The sequence below is a fragment of the Mus caroli genome, chromosome 7 (assembly GCF_900094665.2).
Source record: "Mus caroli chromosome 7, CAROLI_EIJ_v1.1, whole genome shotgun sequence".
Lineage (NCBI taxonomy): Eukaryota > Metazoa > Chordata > Mammalia > Rodentia > Muridae > Mus > Mus caroli.
The window spans coordinates 87,057,794-87,071,485 of record NC_034576.1 but is presented as its reverse complement, the minus strand read 5'-3'; the positions used below and the strand labels follow the sequence as shown (position 1 = coordinate 87,071,485).

General features: G+C 38.8%; 1 protein-coding gene across 7 annotated transcripts in view; it reads left to right on the top strand.

The window, feature by feature from the left end:
- Positions 1–13,692, top strand: part of Zfand6 (zinc finger AN1-type containing 6) — a 67,300-nt gene that overhangs the window by 40,422 nt on the left and 13,186 nt on the right. For 4 of the 7 annotated variants that reach the window (XM_021167611.1, XM_021167612.2, XM_029479080.1 and 1 more), the window contains 2 exons: positions 13,091–13,261; positions 13,507–13,615. In XM_021167611.1, the coding sequence (XP_021023270.1) occupies positions 13,108–13,261; positions 13,507–13,615 (263 nt within the window). In that variant the 5' untranslated portion in view covers positions 13,091–13,107. Of the gene's footprint in view, positions 1–5,213; positions 5,366–13,090; positions 13,262–13,506; positions 13,616–13,692 lie in introns of all 7 variants that reach the window. The other 3 variants (XM_021167613.2, XM_029479081.1, XM_021167614.2) reach the window with 2 other exon arrangements.

Genomic DNA, 13,692 nt, shown 5'->3' with positions numbered 1-13,692 from the left:
ATAACTGACACATTATTTTATGAGCTTGAGTTATAAACCATTCCCTGAGTGGTATCACCTCAGGTAGAGGTGAGGCATTTTCAACTAATTCCTAACAAGTGATCTATTGTGTGGTGAGCAGGCCTTTGAGGCAGTGTCCTTGTTGAACCACGACTGCAGACAAATAATCTTGGAGTAACAACTGCAGTTGCTGATGTAAAAGTCACCCAATTTTAATGTGAGTTTTCATAGTCATCATTGAGTGGGCTCTTCCTAAGACTCCTGTGGAGTAGAAAAGACAGGTATCACACCTCCCTCTGTGTGAGGGGCTCGGACTAAGCACTAAGAGGACAGTGTCATAATCAAAGCTGGTTTTAGAATTAAGCCAAGCCCATTGTTCTCTTCACTGCATTACATTATACATGAAGTTAAGCCTTTATATTTAGTTGGTCTATTATGAACTATAGTCAGGTCTCTTTTAGGATGTTTGTTATCCGTTACTTCAAGTGACTGCATCCTCACTGAAAGAAAAATCAGCCTCTGGAATGACATGCACCTTGTTATTTGCCTGCTTGTTTTGTGGTGCTGGGGATCAAATCCAAGGCCTTGTGCATGGTCACAGGAACTCCACTACTCTTTTTAGCTACTGATCTTTATTTTGGTCAAAAAAAAAAAAAAAACCTTTAAAGTTAGAATGATTATATTTCTAAATTTTGTTGAGTACTTGTTAGCAATTTGTGGTTTTATAGCTGTTTTGATTTTGAAGGTAGATGACTGTATCTCTGTAGTTACATGAAAATCAGACATCTGTGTCTTGTCCTTGTACCTATGGGATTGAATCCATGCCAACCATATGATCTACCTTAGAACTACACTCTCATCTCCCTACATTAACTCTTGCAAGCAGAAGCTGCGGCATAAAACTTCTATTATAGTAACCAGAAGAACAGTAGGCAGCACGGTCAGTGTATCATCCTTGAATAAAGCTCCAACAAAAGAAAAGCTGATTTGCTGTCAAGAAGTCTTGCTGTGTTTTTCCTAATAACATTTCTAGCCAAGGAAGTTTTGAAAGCATTCATGTATTCATCTGACTTGAGTACCTAAGTGTACTGAACCTGAAGCAGGAATTGGCAAACCCTGGCCCACTAACCCAGTCCTTCTCAGTCACCTTTTATTACAAGTACACTTCATTTGTTAACATTTATGTGTGGTTTCTTTTCATTACCAACGTAGAACTTGAGAGTTCCCATAGAGACTGTGTAGCTCACAAAGCCCAATATTTATTATTGGTGCTTAGAGGAAAAGTTTGCCAACCTCATTCTAGAGTAATTGAAAATACATTTCTGAGAAGAAAAGAAAGTGCTTTGTGTATTAAATCTGATTTTTCTCTTTTCTGTCCTCAAAGACAGGTTATTTGTCTATCATTCGTCTTTCAGTTGATCCTGAAAGCACTGCTGCTAATAGCAGGCAGCTGCAGCTATAACAATCTGCCTCTGGGTTTTTAGGACTCTGTTTCCTCATTGAGCAGGCCTGTTCTCTGAAATGAGAGCCATCATGAACCTTAATTCTGTCCAAAGGGACTTCTGTTGGTATCATGTGGACATCATGAAACTATCATGAAGAAGATTTTATTCCAGGGTGTCATTACCCCAGAAAGGATCAAAGAGGAATGAACTAAGGCAGAATCTGCACCAAGATTAAATAAAGTTAATAATCTTATTTTTAAGAACTACTGTTTATATGATTTCAGAACTAATCATATGGTGTCCAATAGTCAGTTGGTATGTTTTGCCCTGGGGAAGACTATTAGTCCTGCTGTCACCATTTCTTAGTTGAGAACTAACACAAAAGAACACAGAGTAGTTCTTTGTGTAGGATTAAGGCCTTATGGGCTTTCTTCCATTCATGTTGGTGAGACTTTATGGGTTTAGCTTTTGATATCACTAGGAGACAGGACAACCTCCACGATCCTCTAGCTCTTAGTCTTTCTGCCTCCTCTTCTGCAATACTCCTTGAGCCTTAGGTGCAGGAATGTTTTGTCCAGTGGGACCCTATGACTCTGCATTTTGATTGGTTATGGTTTTCTGTAATGGTTTCCATCTGAGCAACATGCTCACATAGCTACCCATATCTCTAGCCTCTAAGATTAACTTTTAAGAAGAGATAAAGACCTTTCCAAGAGTTTTAGAGGTAGCCAAGTTGGTAGAGTGATTGCCTGGTATGCATGAAGCCCAGGGTTCCATCTCCAGCAACAGTTTGTAAGTGATAGCACATGTAATAGTAGCACTTGGGAGGTAGAGAGCAACAAAATTAAAAATGTAGCCAAATAGCTACAGAGGCCAGCTTAGGCTATGAGAGCCTTAAAAATATAAAATGAATTTTTCAAAAAGAACTGCTGTCTTTGATGTTAAGAGTATAGTGATAAAGTGTATAACAACTTCTGACACAATTCAGTGCCACCTCTAAGATGTCAGCTGTTTTATCTTCTCTTTTATACTGCCGACTTAAATGACAACAGATTGAAAAAGACAAGTTCTTTGTTGTTTTATGTTTTGAGGCAAGGCCTTACTGTGTAGCACTGGCCGTCCTGGAACTTGCTGTCTGATCTTCTTGCCTTGGTCTTCTCAGTACTGTAATTCTGTCTCTGTGCTTCTGCACTGGGTGCTTTTTTGAAGTGGGGGTTTCACTATATTGTGTAGGGTGGCTTTGAACTTAGGTGGAAGTGATCCTCTTTCTTCAGCTTTCCAGTACCTAAAAGTACAGGGACATGATAGGGCTATAAATTGTTATTGCCTTGAAAGTAGTTTTGACCTCCATAAACTCAGAAAGGGTCTCATGGAATCCCAGTGCTCCATATGTAGGCTTTGCATACTTGGTTTAGGCAATAGCTTGAGAGATTAGGTTGAATCCTAAGTATTTTTATCTATAATAAAATCAGCTCCTTATATAAAAATCATTGTACAAAATTCTAAAAGATTTAGAGAAAGATGTTACTGAACTGAAGAACTTAAGCAAGGCAGTCATTCACAAAGGCGATACACTAAATTTAGAGATTGACTTAAAGTGGTGTTAGAGATGAAGGAGGTGAAGAGATCTCCTTAAAGGGATATAGAAGAAAGAGGTGAAGCTATCTGTGTGCTAAATGGATACATGGAAGTTGTGGCTGGATGGTTTAGAAGCTTTAAGGTCAAAGAGGAGGAAATGAAAGGGCTTATGGGTATGGATCTTGTGTATTACAGACTATACTTTATAGTTTGGGTTTTGTGGGGCGAGGATGTTTTGTTCTGAGAAACAGATGAAAATCCATGAGTGAGGCAGCCATTGGAGAGCTCTGACTTTTGTGTAAGACAGGATATTGAGTGACTTTATGTAGGTAAGCACTGACTTATTTTGAAGACAATTGGTACAAAACCAAGATCTGTTTTGAGAGCATGCTAGCTATTGAATGGAGCTCTCGGCTGCTTTCCAGTGTGCCTTCTTTATGATGCAGCAACCAGCTTTCCCCACAGTAACAAGCATATGGATAAACATCATGACCCACAGTAAGCATAAAATGGTCTTTGGGTTAATTACAAATGAGAAAAACGTGAATCTTAATCTTACATTATTCTACATTTTTTAAAAAAAGAAGTTAAATCCCGATAAATTGCCATTGAATGATAAAATAACCAAGTTTAGAAGTATATAATATCTTCATGATCTTGGAATAGACGGTGGCTTGTTAAATAGCACCTAACTAAATAAGGACATTGTTAACTTAGTATCACTATGATGAGATATCTGATAGGGAAACTTTCAGGAAGAAAATTTACTTTGGCTCAGCGTCAGGGCGCATCATGGTAGGGAAGTACATGGGGTTAGAAGAGTGTTCATGGGGTTGTAGACCCTCATATCACAATGAACCAGGAAGCAAAGAGTCTAAGCCTGAAACCAGGGGCATGGTATCACCTTCAAATGCCTGTCCCTAGGAACCATTTCTCCAGCTAGACCCTACTTCCTAAAGGCTCCGCAGCTTCCCAAAACATTGCTATCAGCCAGGGAAGACACATTTAAAGCATCAGCTCGTAGAATCAAACTAGACTTGAAATAGAAAAGACAAGCCACATATGTGTATTATACAACAGAAAACAGGTAATGAAGACAGAAGAGGATGTCCAATAGCCGGTCAGAACATCCAGTGATGGGGAAGCTACAAGGTGGCTCTGAGATAAGACAGGGAGGCACAGAGTATTTACATAGGACAGTTAATTTCTCAGGGTTTCTGAAGCCAGCTAATAGAATCCAGGTAGTAAAAAGCAAAGAAATTCATTCTCTTGATTTTAAAGTCCAGAAGTCAGAAATGAAGTTATTACTGACCATCTCAAAGCTTGCTGTGCCCCTTTTAAGGCTCACCTGATTAATCCAGGGTGAGATCTCCTCAGATTCTTAATCTGTTTGAGAAAATACTTAGACCTTGAATAGGGTATGGACATCTTTGTATTGGACATACAGCCCAGTTCAGGAGACAGACAGTATTGAGGATGGGTAAGCTCAGGAATATCCTGGGCCTTTTACTTCCAGGAAAGTGTAAAGATATGTAACTGCTTGGGAAACTGTGTAGTGGTCTCTGCTGAAGTTTAAAGTTCATATTCCCTATGATACAACATTCCCACTCTTAGGTATACTCAGGCTAAGTATGGATGCATTTTAGCCACAAGCTATGTAAATAATATCTCAACAGCTGTGTTTCTAGAAGTCCTAGACAAGAAAGTTTGAAAATCCCCATCAGCATTAGATAGTCCTTTACACCATGGAGCATTGTGTGCAGGGATGAGAATAAGCACACCGCAGTTACATAAAGGGTGCGGTTGAATTTCACATTGTTAGGTGTTACATAATTCCTTTACAGAAGCTTAAGAGCCAGAAAGCTACTAAGTATCGAATGTACTCAGGCATGAACACACACATACACTGGGTACTTCCCCACCTTGCTCCCTTCTGTTGGCCTTGAGCTTGCAGAGCTGGAAATAGAGCTATGTGTCATGTCCAGCTACAGTGGCCCATTTTGAGATTTATCATCCAGGCCTATGGAAACTTTCCTGTAGTAGTAGCAGGGTAAGTGTGAATTATACTAGAACACATCTAACATTGATATAATTATATGTAGGAATGCTATGCTTTATATTTGCTAGGAAAATATCCCCAGAGATCTTATCCATATGTTAGGTAGATTCAATGGCCTTTTTGTTTTTCAGTGCAAGCAACAGCAGGAAAGACAACTCGACTTAGGGATCTGGGGACTGCTATGCAGAGAGTTATCAAGCCTACAATACAGTAGAAACTTTAACCTAAGTCCCTGTTCTTTCATCTGAGTGAGCAGCTTTCTTCCCAAGTGCTTTCTGTCAAGGTGTGTTTATCATTTGATTTGTGACCTTCCTGGATATCCTGCAGAATATCTCAATAAATCTCTCCCTCTCCCCTCCCCCTCCCTTTCTCTTCCATCTCCCCTTCCTCCCCTCCCCTCGCTCTCCCTCCCCTCCATCCTCTCCTCCCTCTCCTTCCACCCCTCCCCCCTTCCTCCCTCCCCCTCCCCCTCCCTCTCCCTCTCTTACTCTGTGTGTGTTTGTGTGTGTGTGTGTGTGTGTGTGTGTGTGTATGTATGTATGTGTTCGTTCTCCCACAGATTTGGAGGTGCTGATGTTCAGATCTCTAAGAATTACTATGTGTCAAATTGAGCATTGATATTTGGATCACTTACTGTTAAAATTTTTATAGTAAAGGTTTCTTTAGATTCTATTTTTTTTTTTTCTGGGTTTTTTTTTTTTTTTTTTTTTTTTTTTTTTATAAAAACAGAGAACTAGCCAACTGTGGGTGGTTAGCTTTCTAGTGACTAAAGAGAGACAGCTGGACATGGTGCTGCACCCTTTAATCCCAACACTCAGGAGGCAGAAGAAAATGGATCTCTATGAGTTTAAGACCAGCCTGGTTTACATTCTGAGTTCCAGGCCAGCCTGAGCTACAAAGTGAGACTGCCTCAAAAAAACAAAAGCAAAAAAAAAAAAAAAAAAATCAGAAAGACAGATAGGAGGGACTTCCGGAGTTTGTACCAGAATGATAGCTCACTGTAATTGGCATTTTTATTTAATTTGCTACATTATATATGCACCCCCTCCCACATGCCTAACTTTTTGAAATTACTAGTAAAGGTTCCAAATTCAGAAAATCAAATTCACGTTAAAAAAAAAATCTCTGATGAGGGGCATAAGAGATGACTCTGGTTCAAAAGCCTCCAGTTTGGTTCCTAGCACACATGTGGCAGCTCACAGCCATCTAACCCCAAGTCCAGGGGATCCAATGCCCTTCTGGCCTCTACAGGCACCAGGCAAACATGTCTTACGTGTGTGTGTGTGTGTGTGTGTGTGTGTGTATGAATATCTGACAAACAATAAGACTGATGAACCAGTGGACAGACATATAGAGGTCATCCTAAAGAGTTAAGCCTGCCTAGCAAGCTTCAATTTTGAGAACATGAACTCACTCTGTGAGGTCTTCCTATTTTACTGGAAAACCTGAAATTTTTATGTGACATTCACCAAGTTTTGAAAATTAATACCTAAGTAATTTTAATATCTGCTGGCCAACCAAATAGGGCTGAGTAAGATTAAATTGGCATTTTACAGGTTTTCTGGACTGACTCCTCACTGTAAACTATCTCTTCCTTGTTTCCTTTAGATCAAGGCAAGAAAACAATAGGAGTATGTGTGTATGCATTTCTTTTATAACCAGTTTAAGCTGCTAGGCATCTGTTCTGAATAACATTTCCATATTACTTTAATAATAATAAGATGTGTAAGTCAATAAATATTTCATAAGATTCATATGGGCATAAAAGGGATTTGAACAAGATTCATATAGCTGAGATGTGAGTTGCTAGGTTGCCTATGGTAAGATTTAAGCATCCTAAAGAGTGTCATAAACAGCTTTCTGAGAAATGCAGGAGAGACTGATTTCCTGAAGTAAGATAGGACATAGTGCCGCGGCAGACAGCATCTATAGGAAAGGAGAAGCAGGAGCTAGGAATGAGCAAAGAACTGGCCCTTCTACTTCTAGGCATAGCTGAGTTAGAGCAGTGATTGAGCTTTAGCTGTATAGTTGGCACTGTATGCATCATTTAATGTGTTGGGTAGGTAATGCATCTGTTCTCAGAGTATCAACCCTAGGGTAGGTTAGTGACATGTTCAAACTCTTACAAACAAGAAAAAGGCAAAGTTGGGAATTGGACTGTTGCTAACTGACTCCGAGTATTCTCATTTACACAGTATACTTTGTGTGGAAAGTAGGCTAAGCTGGGTACATTATGCAGACCATGAATGCTTGGTTGAGTATTCTTCAAGGGCATTTACTATACAATAACTCAAACTAGGTGTTCCAGGAGAGCTGAAGTCAGTAGAACTGGAAGCAAGGTAGTAAAACAGAAAAAAAATAATGCAGCTGTTGTGTACATAGAACTCAGTCTCCAGGCTCCTCGTCCCTCCAAGCTTTTCATCCCTCGTCTGCTTGAAGGGACGAAAGTCAGCATTGGAATGGGAAGTAAAATAGCATGAGATTCGTTAGGTGTAGGAAATGAAACAAAGGCATGTCCTTAGAACTGTCTCTTGCCTTCGTTCATTGCTGTTCTTTTGTAGGAATTTTAATTTGTAATGAATTTTCTTGCATTCTCATACTATGCAATCTTTAATTTTTATATAGATAAGGACGTCGTTAGAGGAAAAGACAAAATGGAAAAATTAATTATTTTGAGTACAGTAGGTTGTAGCTAGTTATTAAAGTTTAAGCTGATTTTTTTTTTTTATATGTAAGTACACTGTAGCTGTCTTCAGACACACCAGAAGAGGGAGTCAGATCTCATTACGGATGGTTGTGAGCCACCATGTGGTTGCTGGGATTTGAACTTCGGACCTTCGGAAGAGCAGTCGGGTGCTCTTACCCACTGAGCCATCTCACCAGCCCCAGTTTAAGCTGATTTTTAAGTGCAAATAATAAAAATTCATGAATGTCTTAAATTAGTTTTGTCTTAAATACAACAGACTATCATCCTTCTAATTGTTTAATATTAGAAGACTGATTTGTAGGCTGAGGAGATGGTTTTGCGGTTAAGAGCACTAACTTATTCTACCAGAGGTCCTGAGTTCAATTCCCAACAACCACATGGTGGCTCACAACCATCTGTAATAGGATTTGATGCCCTCTTCTGGGCACTCACTGGGGTCTCATAATAACATCTTGGAGAGTTGTTTAGAAATAAATGGCATAAGGACAAAACAACAGTCCCACAGTAAGTTCTGAATAACTGTGATGCATTAGAGAGCATAGGTTATGAATTTGACTGTGACAAGTCCATTCAACACTTTGGATTCAATTCATGAGCTGTTTTATCACTGTAGTGTGCTAGGCAGAGTTCACTCTCAGGCCTGGCAGTTTTCACTGCTCTTCTCCTTGGATTTGCAGCTGCGGAGTCCCACAGTACAGTATGAAGAATTGATCTGCCTTCTTCTCTTCCCTTACCCATTTTACTCCTGGATAGTTTCAGTGCCAGATTTATGCCCTGCAAGTTATTCACCTACTAGAAAAGGCAGAAGAGTAAGAAGAGTTGACCTGGGGTTTTTCCACAGTGCCCTTGTTGTGGCACTGCCTTACTAGAAATTGTTACTCTTTGTGTGTTTTTTTTTTCTTTCTTTCTTTTTTTTTTTTTTTTATCATTTTGAATCTTTACAAAAGGTATTTTTCCGTGTTTTGAAAATGAATAAGTATGGTTGAATCTATTTATAAGCAATTTCCTGTGTCTCCTGAATTCTGAAAAATTACTGTTTGCTAGCAGGACAGTTTGTCTTAGGAAATAATAGCCAGAGTTGGATGGTATTGAGTTTAATGTTGATTTTGAAGTTAAATGTGGCAGAAGAGCTTGATTATCGTATTTTACTTTTATCTCTGCCTGTTTACCTAAGTATTCATAGAAATACATCCCTCTCTTTTTGGGGTGTTGTGGCTTTCAGTTATACACTTATCTATATCACGAGGAAAAACTCCTTTATTATACCTTACTTTAATCTGTTGCTTAGTGGCATGATATAGTAACAGGTTGGACCTGTATGTTTACATTGTCTTTGCCTCTATTATGTATCCCAGGGAATCTTGTTAGGTACTCTCCCCACCTCCAAGTGGTCTCCACTTACATAAAATTTTAAGTCCATAGATAATGCTGTATAAGTCAGTTTTGTGCCTCTTTTCACAAAAGAAATGTATGTTAGCCCTCTTGAATGTACATTTTGCAGCAATGAATTCTCAGAATGTTGGTTCCAGAATCTTAATGCTTTCTAAAATCAATGAATGCCATAAAGAGATTTTGTTTTAAATATTGTATTTGGTACTATTTAGCATATGACAGGTAAAACTGAGGGGAAAATTTAATACTAACTAATTTTAAATGTTTTAATGGAAAGTACACCTGTGTTCTCCCCCCCCACCACACACACACACTTTTTTTAGTGATAAAAGACTTAATGAAACAAGAGTTTAGTGGTTGCTTTGAATTTAACATATATATAGTGCCGTAAAGAAAATCTGGGCTCTTATAGTTGAAAAAAGAATGTTTTAATAACCTTCCCAGATGATAAAAGATGGTGTTCTTTAATACTACACCAAAACTTGACAGTTGATAGTTTCTTCAGGGATGATTGCAGCTTAGACTCTGGTAGCATATAAAACCTCTTTGTCTTCTTGTTGGCGTGTCTTTCCATTTCAATGGCTCTTTTGTTCATGAATGATTTTGTAATGACATACATTGGTTCTGACTTAAGGAGGTCTTTAAATGTTGGATCTGTATCATTCAGTTATGCCATTAATCTCACTAAAACACTCAAAATATTGGAGACTTGTTTAAGCCCTTTTCTGGCTGACTGCTTAAATGGTATCCTTGGTAGTGGCTGCTTACAGTTTATTGTTTGAAGTAACAAGTACACTTACTTTGTTTTAGAAAATGTCTGCCATATACTCAAGTATTAATAACCAGTTTATTAAGTTGTTCTTTTAAATAAAGTTGTTCATTGAAAGAGCAATTCAGTCACCTCACAATTCAAATAGTTACACAATCATTTTTTCTTTAGACATATTTCTCCAAAATATAGAAATAATTCATAGGTGACCCTCATCCCAGTTAGTCACTTAAAATATTAAAAAGGTGTAATGGCACATGCTTGTGACCCCCCAAAATTCCATTCTCAAAAAAAAAAAAATGTGTGCTTGGGCAAGATTTAACAAATACATTGCTTTTTGCTCTGGGTGTAGCATGATGATGTCTGCTAGTACACTTTGTTCCACTGCCTGTTTGGCCCATTGAAAGGTGCTGGCTGAAACACACCACTGCTTTTGCACCACTGCAGAAGAATCATTGACAGTATGTGTTTTGTTTTGTTTTTTGTTTTAAGGCAGGTAACTTGTTAAAGTTGTTTTGAGGATAGTGTTGACCCCCATACAAATTCATGGACCATACTTTTAAAACCACTAGTTTAGAACCTGGACTTTGGTATAGATAGGCTATCTGGATGAACCCCAGCTCCATTACTTATTATTTTTATCATGATGAGCAGTCATCCTGACTTTTAAAAACTAGACAAACACAAAGAAAGAGCATAGGGCTAGGGAGATGGTTCAGTGGATAGTGTTTGATGTACAAGCCTACGGATCTGAGTTGAGATCCCTTGCAGACACATAAAAAGCAAAACACTGCAGCATGCATCCTGTGTAATCCAAGTGCTAGGAATGTAAAGACAGAAGTGGCACTGGCCAGCCAGCCAGTCCAGCTGTATTGGTTCAGTGAGGAACTGTTTCTAAGTGTAGGGTTGAAAGTGACTGAGGAAAAGACTCATTATAGTTTTAACCTCTGGCCTCAACACAGATGTGCATATAAAATGAGCATGCACATACACACTATATTAATACATAAACACTCAAGAGAATAGACTAGTGTCCCTCAGGAACATCTACCCATCAACTGCTTCTCTATATTGTTTGTCTTTCGATTTGACATATGAATATACAGAACTGCAGGAAACAGATGACTGGTACAACATGATGTTCTCTCTGTCTCTGTCTCTTCCCCCCACCCTTCCTTTTTCCCCCTTCTTTCCCCCCTCCCTTGTCTGTCTCTGTCTTTCCCTCTCCCCCACCCCCCATATCTCTCTGACAAGAATGGGATTCTGAAAGAACCTGTCGTGGAGTGAAAAATCAGCTTGTCAGACTCTCAGATTGTATTCCCAGCCAAAGGTGTAAAGTAGTACCCCTTAACACTTTGAGACCTTTTCTATTGTTTGACGTTTGTGCTTTTGTTTTTCTGGTTTTAGGCAGACGCACCCTAGGTAGCCCTGGCAGGCCTGGAACTCCATGTAGTTGAGATCAGTGCCTAGGGATCCTCTTGACTCAGCCTTCCAAGTGTTGTAATTACAGGTATTCATTACCTTGTCCACACCCAGCCAGGTCTTTCTTTTTTTTTTTTTTCTTTCATTTTTTTTTTCTTTCATTTGTTTGTTTTGAGACAGGGTCTCACTATGTAACACTGACTGGCCTAGAACTTGCTATGGAGACCAGGCTAGACAGAATCTCACAGAGATCTGCCTGTTTCTTCTGCCTCTGAGTGCTGTGATTAAAGGAGTGCTCTACCATGGTGCTCTGGGACATGACTTTTAATGGTAGATAGGAGTAAGTCTGCAGCTCCTTGTCATCCAGACAAAGGACCTTGTGGTTATTGGTTGTCAAATTTCATACATCTTTACCCTCAACAACCTTCAAAACATTCAGTGGAGAAAACTCTGTTCCTGCCAATAGTGAATGCTTTCCTTAGATGTGTACCAAGTCAAGGCAATCTCAGTGACAGTGCTTTCTGTTTCGAGTACTATTCTTTTTTGGTCTGTAGTAACCTTCCTTTAGAAGGAGTTCTTTTTAATAAGCCTGCTATTACTGTTTGCTGCCGTGGGTTGTGTGTGCCAAGTCACTAGTTGCTTTCTGGGAGGAATAGCATGTGAAATTCTTCCATCTGCTTTGATTGATCATCGCCTTCAAGTGGTTCCCAAATATGTCCTGAGTCCCAGCATGCAGTCAGTGACTAGTATCTCTGTCCCAGTACATTTTAATTTTACTCTGTAAAATTATAAATGGCTTAAAAAGTAAACACTTTTCTTAATTAGGCAAGTAGAATCTTCACAATTGAGAAAAAAATTAAAGTCAGGCACATATCAGAGAAAGCATAGTATTACCATTCTTGGATATGCTTTCTACTGCTCTTTTATTATTAATAGTTGTTCCTTTAGCACTGTTTAGCAGCATTTACAGTTCACTGTGTACATTTTCTCCCTGAGAAAGTCATTTAAAATGTTAGTGATTCTGGAAATTTTTGTCATTAATATTAGTATTTTATTTTATTTTAATGTCAGACATTCAGGGTGTTTTCAGTTTTCCTACATTATAAATATGCCATGAGCCACATCCTTGTGTATTCTTTGTTCTTTTTCTGATTATATTATAGGTATTCTATAGATTATCATGCTTAAGAAATAAAGGCAGAGTACTTGTCTTCTACAGGACTCTTGAGGTGAATTGCTAAATTACCTTCCAAAATGATTAATCCTATTCCTCATTTCACCAACATTCTACCCAGTTTCGTTAGGTGGTAATCTCTAAACATAATAAATCACAAGTTAATGCAGACTTGAACAAAATTTTAAATAGCTAGAAATTAAATAGTATAACGTATAGCAAAACTTAAAATGTTGCTCATTATTCTAAAAGTCCAAACTGAAGTTAATGTTTGGGTGGTACAGAGTTTTCCAAGAGAGATGGCTTCCTCTGGGGAAGTTTTCTACTGTCTAAGCCAGCACGGACCTGCTTACAAAGAGTAGCTTGAAGTCGGAGCTCACCAAGTGTCCTTTGCTCTTTACTTTGCCCTGTGTTTAGGGATAGCGTAGCATAGCTAGGAAAAGAGCATAAAGATAGTTTTCCCTTCATTATAGAAAGCAGATTTGGATAATGTAACACTGAAGTCTTGTATTGGAATTCTTTACTAATTCTTTGCAAATTTCAGGTGTGCAACAGAAGAACATGGCTCAAGAAACTAATCACAGCCAAGCACCTATGCTTTGCTCCACTGGCTGCGGATTTTATGGAAACCCTCGTACAAATGGCATGTGTTCAGTATGCTATAAAGAACATCTTCAAAGACAGAACAGTAGCAATGGTAGAATAAGCCCACCTGGTAAGTAATCCAGCTGAAACCCAGCCGTGTTCCTGACGACACATGGGGCATATGATGCAATACCTCCTTTCACATCTGTCATATATACAGACATTCATATCACTAAAGCAAAATTAAAAACAAAAAAATAGGGGATACTAAAGAAGGGAAACCTATATAGTATGTTTTGTGGGAATTGATCTTCCTTTGCTTTTACCAGGCCTTAGGATGTTAGAATATTAACCTATAATGTGGTTGTGTTACAGCAGCTTCTGTCAGCAGTCTGTCTGAATCCTTACCAGTACAGTGCGCAGATGGCAGTGTCCCAGACGCTCAGTCAGCGCTAGATTCTACGTCTTCATCTATGCAGCCAGGGTAAGGTGATTTTCTGAAGCATAACTGAAACTAAAGAGTATTGATCTTACGATAGTTTTTACTCACTTCACAAAGGA